We start from the raw sequence: 15504 nt of genomic DNA on the forward strand, positions 1-15504 counted from the left end.
ATCTCATCCTGAGTGTAGACCAAACATCTGAACCCCTGATGGTGACCTCAGGTGACCTGCCTTTCTACTTACAGCGCAGCCAACAGCACTCCCCTCGCTCCTCCTCCGCCTGCCTGGCGGTCCTCTCCCGCTGGCAGGCATGGCGACCACAAGCTGTCCTCTGAGCGTCCTCACCAACCAGGCTCTCTCTACATCCGCAGCTTGTAACCATGCTGCCTTCCCAGCACCAAGCTGCATTGTACATCAATACAACATGCTTGGTATGAGTGCACATTGTGAGTTTCCTTTCTCCCATCCCATCCTGAGTGAACACTAAACAATCTCAAAACTCCACAGTCTTCTTTAAGTTTGATTCAATCGTATTACATTAATGACAAATTATTATCTTGTTTTACTAGAATATAATTGAACCATGTTATTTTTGCTTTTAGCATCCTTACAGTACCTTTTTTACACTGCCAATTCGTAAAATAATAGGTATTTATATTTATACCCTATACCCAGGAAGATGTCTTGAATAAAGACGAAAGCTACAAGGCCTCCGTTGTTTCCATTTTCCCGTGTGATTTTATCAGATATATATATATATATATATATATATATATATATATATATATATATATATATATATATATATACAAGTAAATCACTGTAGGTGCGCGTGATCTAGGTATATGCTGATAACCACAAGGAAAGAAAGCACAGAAGTTCCCCAAGCGCTTTCGTGTAATCACATCTTCAGGGGTAGTGAGACTAAGAAAGAAATAAAATCAAGCCTATAATACCATTCTCACCCTCCTTGTATAATACACCTTTATTTGTATTTTCACCTGTGATTTACACTAAATATATATATATATATATATATATATATATATATATATATATATATATATATATATATATATATATATATATATATATATATATATATATATATATTACCCTTAACCAGTGGGGGGGTCGCGGTCATGGCTCGAGGTGCATGATTGGGGTCGCTAGAAAAAAGGTTGGGAACCACTGTGCCATTACAACGTACAGACGACCCGCGCCTTGCACACTGGTTGATCCCGCGGCCAACTATATGCTATGTGGCTCACGCGGTTTCCGCCTGGCTTTCCTGTCTTTCTTATAATAGTGTTTGTCTCTGATGAAAACAAATAAATTCCTGAAATAAGTGAGAGAACGTAAAACAAAAGAGCATTGGACATTTATAAACTCTCTTATACAATAGTTTATATTGCAAAATAAATAGTGTTTACGGATATTAATCTCATAAGAAAGACATGTTGTACTACTTATAGACCGCCACCATTGTATGATTTACCTCTGAGTCTTTTTATGTAAATTGTCCAAAAAGGTGAAGTTTTTCGACATGTTTGAAGATGTAAAAGAGAGAGTAGACTAATCTGACGGTGCCATTTCATTACCAACAATCCCACGACTAAGGTGAGAATTAATCGTCATGTCATGTAAGATATACTGACAGCTTTGTCGGCGGTTCTTGGTCAAGTTGCCTTGCTGTTTAACATTGTTTACCTGTTACTGTCTGCACACAGGTAACTACCCTCCCACGGCCTACGTACTCTGTATACCTACATTGTTTATATTCATGCTGCACCATATTATTATTAGCATTTTTAATTAATGTCGGTGATATAAATTAGGTTTGGTTATTCAGTGAACAGCAGGACGCTGTCCAACGAATTACCCAAAAGTATCCAAAAGTATATTAAATCAGGGTAAAATCTTAACGAATATATGTTTTACATCAATAAAACCTGATTAATAATGTTTTCATTGAAATGTCAAAATAATGAAATAATAAACAGCGAAAAATGCTAAATTCCAAAGAGTCACCTATCCAAAATGGAGATATAATTACCGATGTTTCTGTTACTTTGGGGTATTTAACACAGCCGTAGGATTTACTTTTCGTTAGGTTAGGTTAGGTTAGCGAAGTGCATCACGATGAATCTGAGTTATCTCCCTTGTTCACCAACTCTTTGGAATTCAACGTTCGCCAATACTGAAAGTTTTTCGCTGTTTATTATTTCATCTTACAAATTATTTTTACAAAATTACACTAAAAATATTATTAAACATGTTTTGTGTATGTATAACAGATATTCGTTAAGATTTTACCCTTATTTGCTATACTTTTGGGTACTTTTGGGTAATTCGTGGCTCCCGCAGGAGGTATTTACCGGAATGTTGAGATAGAGAGGTCAAGGTCAGCTGTCATGGGTGTAAGTATACGACTTTTTCTCCTCTTATAATAATGTGTGGTAAAATTTTTTCTTGACAATAATGGGGGGTAAATATGCACTTTCACCTCCCACTCTGTTAGAAAGTCAAAAATATATTTTTCTATTGTATTTGTGTGTGTTTAGACCGAATATGACCTTCATTTCCGTCGGAAATTGGCTGTTTTTTATCGTTTTTTTTTTCCGTGGGACGTTTTTAAAAAAAAAATAATGGCTAAGCGAATAAAAAATACACCAAAACACACTAGAAAAACAAAAACCAAACCTGACCTAACCTAACTGACTCGCACCATATGATGGAATCACCTATTTCTTACCTTATTGGGCTGGTTCTTGTTCGTCGTTGGATTCTCAGATTCTTACACAATGCCGCATACAGTGTGTTTTTCTTTGCGATATTTACATTCAGTCTTGCACTTATGACACTTTACTGAGGTTGGAAGAACACCATGCGATCGAAAAAATGCTATAGTTTCTTCGTTTTTTCCCAAAACTCGCAATCAGCTCCATATAATTTAAGTGACACCCATCACAGACTTCCATGGTCGGAAATGAATTTGAATTTCAAAATATGAGACCCAAAATAAAAATCGATTTTGATTGGGCCAAAAATACCACGAATTAAACCACAAATCGTTTTAATTGGTTGCCCTCCAAAAAACGCTTTTGATTGGTCGCGTGACGTGTATGGGAACGCATGCGCGTGATGATTTATGAAGGAGACACGCAGTCTGAGAGGTGAGGTAGGCAATAATGGCGGAAGATTAATGGAAGAAAATAGATAAAATTTTGGTTATGCTATCTCTGTTATTATACATTTGCGACGGCAATGTAATCGATGTAAATGATCTTATAATTAGACGTCTTATTAGAATATGATAATAGATTAGTGGTAGGAATGTGGAATGTGTAAATGCAAAAATACCTAATGGGGGCCTTTGGAACTGCATGATAGACTGGCAGTATTTACCATGTAGCTATGGCAAGATATAGGTCTAATGTGTTAGTGTGTATGTGAGTCTAGAATCAGTCAGTTTGTAGTGTTGACCAACCACGGCTCTTGAGTTGAGCAATGTGTTTTTCTGATGGTTTAGACAATTTTAAGACACTTTTCTTATATGACACTTCCCTCGAAAATGAACTAACCTACTTCGGGTATTATTTTAATTTCGGATCTCCAGGGAATCTTAGGAATTTAACCCTGACCCCTCGGTTAAGTTAGATATAGTTCCTGGGTTCTGTGGCTAGGTTGGGTTAGGTTAGGTTAGGTTGGATATATAAATACAGGAATGACAAAATTAAAGTTTATCTAACCTATGCGTGGAGCTCCGCCCCCTAGATCCCCCGGTTGATTTTTTTTTTTATTCCAGATTCCAGAGTGTACAGTACAGTACTACGCTTCCAGTGGATGCTGAAGCCCATTAGTGTAGCTGTCATGGAGGATGGAAGGAATTGGTTAAGATCAATAGCTATGGAACACACGAGTTGCTTAGTGTAATTAGTCGGGGAAAAGTTACATTACAATGGTAAGTTTAAGAGGCCATTGTTTGCTGTGTACATTATGTTACAGTACAGTTCTGACTTGTCTAGAGTAGTGAGGTAAATTTCTAGAATGATGCTCCATTGTAAAGGAGTTTTATTGGGATCTTCACCTATATACTGTACAGGGTAACTTTTATATTCTAGGACCCAAAATGATAACTCTATATTAGGACATGCAATAAACAGGAACCTAAAGAGTTTGATCATATCATTGTGAAGGACATAAATACATTTTTGTGATTACACTTTATTCCTACCGATTTTTAGGTTACTGTTTATTGCACTTCCTAAAATGTAAAAATAATTTAAGGTTCTCAAATAAAAATATGACCCTGTATTTGTTATTTCTGATGGATGTAAATTGATGCTCATAACTGTTTGAATCATGAATAACACTAGACAGTGGTAACACACATCAGCCACTGTACCGTAATGTGGCTTTAGAACTTATTAGTTAGTGAAGATTGTTTATGATATACTCCCTGATATCTCCCATGTAACTAGTTAAGAGATAAATGAATATTTTAGTAAAAAATGGCATGTAATACTGAATATGCTGGTGTGTGTGTGTGTGAACGGAAAGATGTTAAGATGGACACTTAGACACTGATTTTAACAGATATTCATCATCATCAATGTTTTATATCCATTTCCTATGCTTCCATGGGTTAGCCACAATTTTGTTGTCAGATCCCCATTCTGCATTTTAATTAGCACTTTTGTTATCAATTTCCACAGAGGCGGAGCCATGCCCCAAGTCAGTTGCTTAAACGGAAGAATGACTGTGGTTTCACAATTGGCCCAAAAGTGGCTGTTAGCCAGTCAGATTCTAAGAGGCAAAAGGTGGCAGAAAAGGCAGGCCCAGGGCTCCTGGTCTCTCCCTATCGGGCTCCTCTTGTACCAATTGTTAATACTCCGACAGGACAAACTTCTTCTCATGTAAGATCACATCCATAGAAGTGCACCACTTCTCCTCTTAATGTATTTTTACCCAAAGTTTATCGTCTCTAGCTTATTTTACTAATGTAGTTAAAAAAGTTGTAATATTAAAGGCATGGGAATCTCCTTTTAAATTTCTGAGCAGGATCACAGAATAATGATAAATTCATTGCTGTTTTATAAAGGTAGCTATTTATGCATTTGCCTTGTATAGTACTGTATGTCTGCAACTGTGTTTAGGAATTACTATATGCAACTTTAGCCTTTTCTTGTCATCATTTCCTCTAACTCTTTGCTGTTTATGTAGCTGTTTCTTGAGCTTCCCCAGGCTAAAGATTAATTTTTTCTCATTTGTAACACTTATCATGTACAGTCACGGTCAAAAGTCCTGTCGCCTTTTCTGCTGCTCCATGAACCCTGAGATTCAGACTCATGAACCTGAAGCAGTAGACACTGATGCATTATGATGCATTATTCTGTCCATAAATGCTTGAGATTCACGAGTCTTAATCTTGGGGTTCATGGAGCAGCAAAATCGGCAACAGGACTTTTGTTCACGACTGTGCATAGTGGGATACTGTACAGGTATAGACAGTATTTTATGTTGTTGCTGTAACTGCTAATACAAAAATTTCCTTTTATCAGGAGGATTTGATTCGGAAAATTCTCGCCAAGCCATTTAAGATTCCCATCCCTAATTATGTAAGTCGAGGATCTCGATGCTTGGGGATCCGTCGTAATGGTGTGAGGCGACCATTGCATGACCCTGATGAACCTGGTGCCCTGGTGCTTTACTCCCCGGCTGTCTTGTCCGCTCAAGAGAAGCTCACGGCCAACCTGTACGTATATCGCACTACATACTACTGTACTATTTATTGGTTGTTTTTACTGCAAGATATTTAGGATTTATCACAGTTGTTATGAGGGTCTTGACTTCAGGAATGTGCACTCAAATTCTAATTAATAATGATGAGAAGTGTTAAGAGTGTAGCCTGAAGGAATCATAGGAGCTAGAGTGCACCATATATGCCAAATTAGATGTACAGGCAAACCCCGTTATTCATAGCCTTGGTATTTGTAACCCCGTTTATCCGCAATCAATTTATTGTTACCCATTTCCACTATTCGCGATGGTTGCCCCATTTATTCGCAAATTCTTACGAGCAAAAGTTTTGAACCGCACGCCTCAACTGTAGCGTAGGACAGCGTGTGTACATATTCCTCCGTCATACACCCCCGCTCGCCTCAGTCTCTCACATGCTGGCGTGTAGTTTTGTGTGATCTCGCAGTTGTGTTTTGTGTGATCTCGCAATGCCTAAGCGACCAGCTGCTAAAACTCCCAGCAATGTTGCCAAGAGATCACGTGTGGCAGTTACGTTGGACATGAAATTGGATATCGTAAAAAGACATGAACACGGAGAAGGAACGTCAGTGATTGGGCGCGTGCACGGCTTGGCTCCCTCTACGGTGCATTCTATAGTTAAAAGCGCCGACAAGATCAAGGAGATGGCCAGGTCTGCAACACCACTGACGGCTACGAAGATGACGAGGTTCCGTGATGCCGAGATAGAGTATGGAGCGGATGTTGAGAACATGGATTGATGACCAGACCCAGCACCTTAAAACACCTTTATCGCAATGCATGATTCAACAGAAGGCAGTGGAGAACAACAGATTTCGGTGCAAATTGACAGCGATAATGAGAGTGAGGTGGCTGACGACCCTGGCAGTGATCATGAGAGTGAGGTGGCTGATGACCTCAGCCTCCTCTCACCCCAGTAAACCTTCACCCTCTCCCCTAATGCCAACTTCAGCAAGCAAGCAACACAGCACATCAGAGGTAAATTAACAGTACGTTTAAAACTTACCTCACACACCTACGCACATAAACATTCAAACACACACACACACACACACTCAAACATGTAAAGTATACTGTACTTGTAAACATATACACCTAATAAACTCAAAGTGTTTGTTATTGATGTTTATTTGATATTATGCCCTTGTTTCTTTATCTAATTTATGTTCTATATGTATTTACATTATTTCTTATGGGAGAAATTGCTCCGCTATTCGCAATTTCGATATTCGCAATGAGTTTCATGCCCGTAACCTTTGCGATAAGTGAGGCAGCCCTGTATTTAGATGCATTTCGTTTCGTGAATTTTTATAGATTAGATAGGAAGTAACTTTTATGATCACAGCTTGATATGTGTTGTATAATATGATCTGTTTGAAAGTTTTTCTAATTATATAAGATGTAACTACAAAACTTTATTTGTTAATAGAAGTCTTTGAGTAACTTTTTTTCCTACTCTCAGGGAGAAGCAGGAAGTAGCAGTTGTGGTTGACCCAATGCTCTCTGCTGTCTTGCGTCCTCACCAGCGAGAGGTGTGTAGTAATTGTCTGAGTATTTGTGTTACCCATTATATAAAGTTACTGCCATTATATTCAATTTAAATAACCCTTATACTGTACAGTATACATTTTTATGTACACACGATCAAGAAAGTATTTGTGCACATATCGCGTGAAACATTTTGACACCACAGACGATGGATATTGCAAAATGTTGTTATATCACTTGCTAGCAAAATTTCCAGCTTTATCCATAGAAAGTATTGTTATTATATGCATATTCAGAAGAAAATCGAGTAATCTTGCAAACAATGAGTAGCGTGGTTCATGTTGGTTATTTTTTTAATTTAAATTTTGCCTCTTAGTAGGAATTTATTGTGCACCCCCACGCTCATCCTGTGAGCAGCAGCACAAAAGGATTACAGAGTAGAGGTCACAAAGGGTGTGTATAACAGTCCCCAATGGTCAGGATATTATGGCATTGAATGTTAGAGTACAATACAGTATATCAAATAAATTCTATGTTTAGTTCTGTACATAGAGGGTGATTTATTTGCAACTACACGAATACTCGTACAGCCGTGTGAAGCAATATGTCTGGCCACACATTTTATTATTCACATTTGCAAGGTATTCAAACACATTGTGTGTTTGGTTCTATACATGGGAAATGATATAGCTGCGGAGTGCAAAAAAATGGATGCAATCTTAATTTGTTGGCTATAGTATTACCATTAGAGATGAAGTGTGCTATTTCACACACAGTTTGCTTGGACCTGTCCCTAAAAGGTTCTATCTTCACAGACTTTACACTTAGTTTTGTTCACATCTGCTTGGTAAACAATGGATTGACTATTTCTTGTTTGAACTTGTTTACTTGAGTTAAATTCATCAACAAATTATTTCCTATTTATAGTTTTAAGGGTTCTTTTTGACAGACCCAAATTGTATTCAACAGTGTCTTTGTTAGATGTGAGTTTGGCGAGGGCATCAACTCTGTATGTTCTTTGAGGCCTATGTGAGAGGGGATCCACAACAGTTTGATCTTGACACCCCGGTCAACAAGGTATGCATATTTGTGTCTGGCTTCAGAGACAAGCACATGACAACTTGAGTTGAGGGTGTCAAGGGCAAGTAGTGAGGATAGTGAATCAGTATATATAATGCAAAATGTTGCCATGGGATGCAACCACCTGCCTTAGTGTAAACAAGCACTACAGGTATATGCATCACGCGTGTCTCAGTTCATGTTGGTCAGTCGTTGTGTGCACATCTACAGTCTACCCCGCAAGCTTTTTCCACTTGTTTTTCCATCATTGCCCAGTGTTTTGTTTTGTTTATCCCACTGGAGGTGTCCCTCATATTTTGTAAAATCTCCTATTACTTTAAATTAGTATCACGTTTTTACTGTACAGTGCTGTATTGATCATTTAGGAAATCATTGGACCCACATGGACAAAAAACATTTTTATCATGTGTACAGTAGATCCTCCAAAATATCTGTCACTTTAAAGTCCTTAAACTGTACAGGGGTCCCCGGGTTACGAATTGGTTCCGTTCCTGAAGACTTTGTTGAATCGGATTTGTACGTAAGTTGGAACACATGACTAAATACAGTAAATGAAAGTAAAAAATAAGTCATCAGGTAAATAAAATAATGTAAATTTCAAGTTTAACCTCATTCGTATCGGCGGGCATTCGTAAGTCGGGGACCCTCTGTACAGTAAACTCTCTGGATAACAGACAAATTTGGCAGACATCTTGGTTGCTAAAGTGAAAAGTCTGTTAAAACCTATGTTTGACAATGTTTGCTAATCCCAATAAACATTCTGTTAGCCAGAGAGGCCGTACCGGAGTCTCAGTTTGTAAGAGTGGCCCAATCTGTAAACACCACCTCCGTTGTACTCCACTGTGTGGTCACAAACTGTTACAATATACAAGACATTTTAAGTGTACTGTATACTTGAGTGTAGTATGTAAAAAGTTACAGCGAGTGCACAATACTGTTCAGTGATTTAACCCGTAAAATGTCACATATTATACATACACGGTTAACCCCCCACCCCCCAGGTTGGGTAAAGTAATACATATATATATTTTTTTTATGGCCCAAACACCCCAAAATGACCTAAGAAAACAAGAAATACTAGTAGAAGTGGCAACTCGCCTCGTTTAAAATGCTGATTGCCATTTAAATCCTGCAGGTGCAGTATTGTCAAGTCTACTGGCTCCCAGTCCTGTCACAGTACAGCATGCCCTTAAAATTCGCAGGGGTTTGGGTTTCAAAATGGCCGTGAATAGCCAAATCCGCAAATATAATTTGTTGATGGGGGTGGGGGTGGCAACTTAGGTAAGTGCATAAGTGTGAAAACATCGTCATTTCTGTACATAAGAATATGAAAGCAACACTTTATTACTGTTCATATATGTTCTAAATAATACAGTACTTACTAATGTAAAACCAAAATTCTACTCACCAATGGTGGTAAAGTCTAAAACATAAGGACAGCCAGTGAATGTTGTGCGAGTTTTCAATCAGATGACGAAGTCATCAGGTTCAGCTCTGGCTGAAGCTGTGGCTTTCCATAAAGATGTCATAGCTGTTGCTGAAGCTGCTTATGTTGCTGAATTTGTTGGTGTAGCTTAAGTTGATGGTTTAGGCCTTCGAATAATAAAGCTGTAAAAAGAACCTTGCACAGCTGCTTTCTTTTCTTATTATACATCTTAGGTCGAGGTCATATGCATTTTTCATGTCCCTGTTAATTTTAATGCTTTGTTCTGTTAATGGATCCACTTCAGAAAATATGGTCATTGCTTGCTTCATATATTATCCACAAACACCTCTCACCTTTTTCATATCGTTTTAACATTTCTAGTTTCTTGGCTAAGCTTATACACTTTCTTTTAGCTTTTGAACCAGCACTACCATTACTTGCTCTCTTGCTCATGTTGAATAGGGATGCAAAAATGCTGTAAGAAACCTGAGAATGTTTTTCTCCTTTTCCTGTTCAGATGCGTGAAAACAAAAGGCCCGCCAAGTTGCGTCACCACTCACAAGCCCAGTAGCCTCTGTGCGCATGGCGTGTTTTTTTATTTTTTTTGATACATATCGGGATTTTGTTATTATTTACAGTACAGTATATTAAAATTTAATTTAATTTAATTTTTTTTTTTTTTTTCGTTGTGAATACAAAGAAAGTAATGGTGTAAATTGAATTGGGTCCTAAATTAACCAGGGTCTTAAATATGAATCGTCATTAGTAGAACCGTTGTTATTGGACTTTTTCCTGTACCCTAAAACCAGAGTTGAAAAAACCATAACTCCTCACAGCTTGGCCCAGTAGCCTGGTGGTTACAATGATGAGTTAACTACAATGCTATGATTAAATACTGTAAACACTATTAATAACAGTAAATCCAGTGAAATATGGCCGCGAAAATGCCGGCAACTTTAAAACTACCCGCAGACTTCTTGGGTACATCCAGGGTGTTATCCGCAAATAATCAAGGGCCGCAAATTAAAAATCCACGAATTGTAAGGGCAGCATAGTAAATGAACCTAAAAGATTTATGCACTAAACATGTGGATGTTTTTTATTACAAGCGGGAACGCTGCACACTCAAGGTTGGGGGAAGTGTTTTCCGTCCCTTTGGGTTTATTTTCCTTACATTTTTACTAATATTATTTGCTTATTTTGTACTTAGATTATCATGGTGATAGGCAGTGTAGGAGGGAGGAAGAAGTGTGGGAGGGAGGAAGTGTGTGGGAGGAAGGGAGCAGTGTGAGAGGGAAGGAACAGTGTGGGAGGGAGGGAGCAGTGTGGGTGGAAGGAACAGTGTGAGAGGGAGGAAACAGTGTGAGAGGGAGGAAGGAAGTGTGTGGGAGGAAGGAAGGAGTGTGGGAGGGAGGGAGCAGTGTGGAAGGGAGGGAACAGTGTGGAAGGGAGGAAGCAGTGCAGGAGGAAAGAAGCAGTGTGAGAGGGAGGAAGGAGTATGGGAGGGAGCTAGTGTAGGATTGTGGGTGGATGTAACCAAGCAGTGGGATGGAGTGGTAGGAGTCAATGAAGTGGAGGGAGTACTGGATGTTGCTGGAGATGGGGAAGGCACCAACCCTCTCTCCTCCACTCATCATCATCATCGTCGTCATCATTGCTTGCTTCTTGTCCAAACACTTAGTCCAGGTCACTATCATTATCATCACTTTCAATATCACTATCAATACATGGCTCTCTGTCAATACCAAATAATTCAGAGTATATGTCATCCTGATTAAGTTAGGTTCACGTGCCATGGCTATCTAGAGTCTCCTGCGTAGGTAGTAGGCAGCTGCCAAACAGGGAGGTACTACTTCCTAGGAAGATATTGGAAGCATAATGTGTTCTTTATGGTGGACCCTGCTGCTATATGGCATAACAAAAACTGTGACCGAGTTGTATCAGCCCCTTAGTGTTTATGCATATGTCGGGCTGTGCATTCAGTTTATATAATCATATCACCCCCTGTAACTTTCCACTGGCTATGAGGTAACATGGTCACATCACGTGATGGGTAAGTTCCTTGAAGAGCGGCCCTAAAATGCTAGGTCAGGTCATAGAAGCCGGCTACTGCAGGCACTCTTACTCAAACCCTCACACCAACAGGACGTATTTTATAAGAGCTATTTAACATAGCCTCCGTCCTCATTTAACACTCATAGCTACAGTGATTAAGTTATGGTGATATACACTTGGAACTGTTTATAATATATTTTCTTAATATATACAGAAAAGACAGTTGGGTTTTTGCTACTAAAAACCCTAAATACTCTTACATTTCCAAGCTCATTAACCCTCAAGAATCAACGGTTAAGGGCCAGTTCAAAGTCCCAGGTTGCTGATCTGACTTTCTGCCTCATTTACACACAATTGTAGGGTCTCAATTGTTTCTCTTACTATTGACAACACAACATACATACTGTATATCGTTTCTCACTCTTGACTTTTTTTCAGTTTTGTATTTATGGTTCTTTGTTATTATTATTAAATTATTATTATTTTTATTTTTATTATTATTATTATTATTATTGTTGTTGTTGTTGTTATTATTATTATTATTATTACAGTATTATTATTATTATTATTATTATAATTTTTATTTATTCTTCTTATTATTATATTTTTGCTCCCCCAGGTCCCAATGTGGGTCGGTGACTTGTGCCTGGATGGGCTAATCCCCATAAAAAAAAAATCGTGGCCCGGGGAGGGAGAGGGGCGGGGGGGTCCTCAATGCCGAGTGGCAGGAAACATTTACACAAGATGCCAGACACCACCAGCCAACAGATTATGGTAGCTAGACTCAGTATCAAAGACACAGGAAAAGTATATTTAGAATACATTCTAGTACGTGAATGACCAAAGATAGTGACATCGGCGATCACCTACTTGAATGTTAATGACCAACTGAGGGTTAATAAGTGTGTACACATGTACAAGTACAGTGGGGTATGCTATAATGAATCTAATTGGTTCTAGAACCTTGTTCGTTATAGCATTCGTTCGTTATAGGATTAATCCGTTCCAGGCCCCCAAATACAACCACTTAACACTGAAAAATATAATATAAAATTGTAAAAATTGTAAAAAAGTGCATAAATATGCATCTAAACCCCTGAAATAATGAGTATCAGTAATACTTGTAATAAAAAACAATAAATTAGTAAAAAAAAATAAATAAATAAAATAAATAAATAAATAAATAATGTTCGTTGTAGGAGTTTCGTTCGTTATAGCATTCTCAATTTTATAGGTAAAACCGTTCGTTATAGGAATATTCGTAGTAGGATCCGTTCGTTATAGCATACCCCACTGTACTGGGTACATGGTCTTTATGCAGTGACAAACTATTAGACAACTCCTTGGGGATAATGGACATCTGTCTGTTATCTTGAGGGTTTATCTGATAGGTTTAGGGTGTCTGTTATAACTGAGGTCCATAATATAGTGTCCATTATAACAATGGTTTACTGTACATCTAAAATTATCATCATCATCACTTGTATTTTCTACACTTGTGTGGGTTAGAGTGCATAGTCTTTTGCAGCCCTTCTTTCATGTTCTTATTTTTAAGGTCACTTCTCACAACCTCTCCCCATGTCACTTGTGACCAACTCCCAGCTCTCCTCCTCCCCACACTCAAACTCATGCATATTTTAACCCATACAGTATTTTCTCCATTCTCTCCACATGCCCTAATTATCCTAGCCCACCAATGCTCACAACACCCAGTCACCCTTCCAGCTCTAAACAGGGCTTTTCAACCCTCACCATCCTCAAATCAGCACGCTCAAGTCTACACACTTCATCCTCTTTAAGTTCCTATGACTCACTGCCATACAACAACACACTTCTCATGCTGGCTACATATTGTACATCATTCCTTTCACACAAAGAGAAGGTCCTCTTGCTGTCAATAAAGGAAACAGCTCCCAAAAATTTTTCCATCCTATTAATGACTTGCAAATGATCTAGCTTCAGCACCATGTCTAGCACTAATCTCATCACCCAGGCAGTAGATCTCATTGACACAGTTAAGGGATATATTCCCAGTGCTGACCAGTGTTGAGCATTTTCAGTTATGCTAAGGCTACATGATAATGTAATATGTTTAAGTTACACCATAGTCAAATATAACTGAATTTTCCAGGGGGTCAAGTTTATGTATGACTGTGTCACTGGGAAACAGATTGAAGAAAATTATGGATGCATTATGGCTGATGAGATGGGGCTGGGGAAGACCCTACAGTGCATCACCCTCATGTGGACACTACTCAGGCAGGGACCAGACTGTCGACCCACAATAGAAAAGACTATTGTGGTTGCTCCCTCCAGCTTGGTAAAAGTGAGTAATTGTGATGTTTTGGTTCAGAAGTGAGGTAAAGTGTAAGAGAATTGGATGAAAATTGTCATGGTCCTGTATTTTTGCACCACCATTTTTTATGTACAGTCAGAGAAAAAAGTTGCGTTACACTTAGTGTGCCTTATGTTCTGGAACCCATGACAAAGAATTTTGGTAAAGTTCCTCGTTCAGGTTTGAACCTCAAGCATTACTGTCACTTTACCCAAATTCTTAGTCATAGGTTTTGGAACATAACACTAGGGGAGGGGGGTAACATGACTATTTTCTTTGACTGTACCTCTTGAGTTTGGTCTACTGTGTTAATCTTGACTCAGATGCCTCACTCACCCAAGATCTCCACTTTGAGGGTTTAGCCATGGTAGTAGAGCCTCCAGACCAAGGTACCACTATGTAAGTCTTTAACCTGTGCTCTGGCATCCTTATATATGTTCATGTTATACCTGAAATATTTTTTTACCCACTTCATCTGACTGTATTTTACACCCTCTATCCTCTCAATTATTCAGAAACTCAAGTATATCATTATTTCTTGCTTCTTCCATTAACCCCTTCACTTACAGGGATGCCACTCTTAATATTTTATTTGACTAACACTAGAAAGGAATTCATTACACAAGGAGTTAAGTTATAGCAAGGTACAGAAATGTAGCTTAATATAGAGAAGCTACACTCATGAATGAAGAATATGAGCTTTTTCGGTTATTAGGTTGTCAGGGAGTGGATTTATCTGTAATTGGAACGAAACTGAGTGGCAAAGTGAATCAAATGGAGGAGGTTAGGAAATTAATGTCAGGGTAATGTATGTATATTATGTATGTTGTATGTATACCATGTATGTACTCTATATATACACATTATTTCTCTAGTCAGTAGTGTGTGGCAATGCCCCTGTTTCATGTCACCACAAGCTTAGATAAATGTGCCTGGCGACATCTGGAAGCTACTAGTATACCACTTACCACATGTCGCCTGAGAGGTCAGAGTGAGGTCAGTTGACCCTATAGGAGTGTAAGGACTACCTGTGCTTGTAAGCGCACTCCTGTATATTTCCGTTAATAAGAACCTACAGAACTCTACAGGTGTTTATGTTCGCCCCTGTAGTTAGAACCAAGTACCCCGAACCTCTCCATGGCGCAGTGAGTATCAAGTGATCGATTAAGTGGAAATAAGTGCGTTCGTGTAAAATCAAGGCCGGTAGACCTCCTCCGTCACCTCCATCATCCGTCGCCATTGTCTCTCCCAAAAATTCGTTTGAATGACCATCGAGTTTTGAGCAGTGTGCAGTGACCGCAATTTCCTGTGAAGTGTCTTTAAGTGCCCCTCGTGTGTGTGTAGTGTTAAAGTGTGTGTCCTTGTTTTAAAGGATTCCCTAAGGTGGAAGGCTGATATAGGGCATTTGTGAAGAGTGGTGCGTCAGCGTGACCGTCCCAGGCTGCCTCGAGGGTAACTCACCCTCCACTGCTCACCCCCCACCGCCTCGCCTCCCTCCGCGCTCCACCGC

The 15504-nt window shown here is 38.9% G+C and overlaps 1 protein-coding gene across 1 annotated transcript; it reads left to right on the plus strand.

Annotated features, from left to right (window-relative positions):
* Nucleotides 1–1309: 1309 nt before the first annotated feature.
* On the plus strand, nt 1310–14829 carry LOC121878034 (DNA repair and recombination protein RAD54-like). The gene is made up of 6 exons (XM_042383993.1): nt 1310–1449; nt 3638–3793; nt 4548–4748; nt 5394–5587; nt 7073–7142; nt 13791–14829. Exons 2-6 carry the CDS (start codon nt 3791–3793, stop codon nt 14016–14018), a joined length of 696 nt encoding a protein of 231 aa, XP_042239927.1. The 5' UTR covers nt 1310–1449; nt 3638–3790; the 3' UTR covers nt 14019–14829.
* The last annotated feature ends 675 nt before the right edge of the window (nt 14830–15504 follow it).

This window comes from Homarus americanus, unplaced genomic scaffold (assembly GCF_018991925.1).
Source record: "Homarus americanus isolate GMGI-L3 unplaced genomic scaffold, GMGI_Hamer_2.0 scaffold31448, whole genome shotgun sequence".
NCBI lineage: Eukaryota > Metazoa > Arthropoda > Malacostraca > Decapoda > Nephropidae > Homarus > Homarus americanus.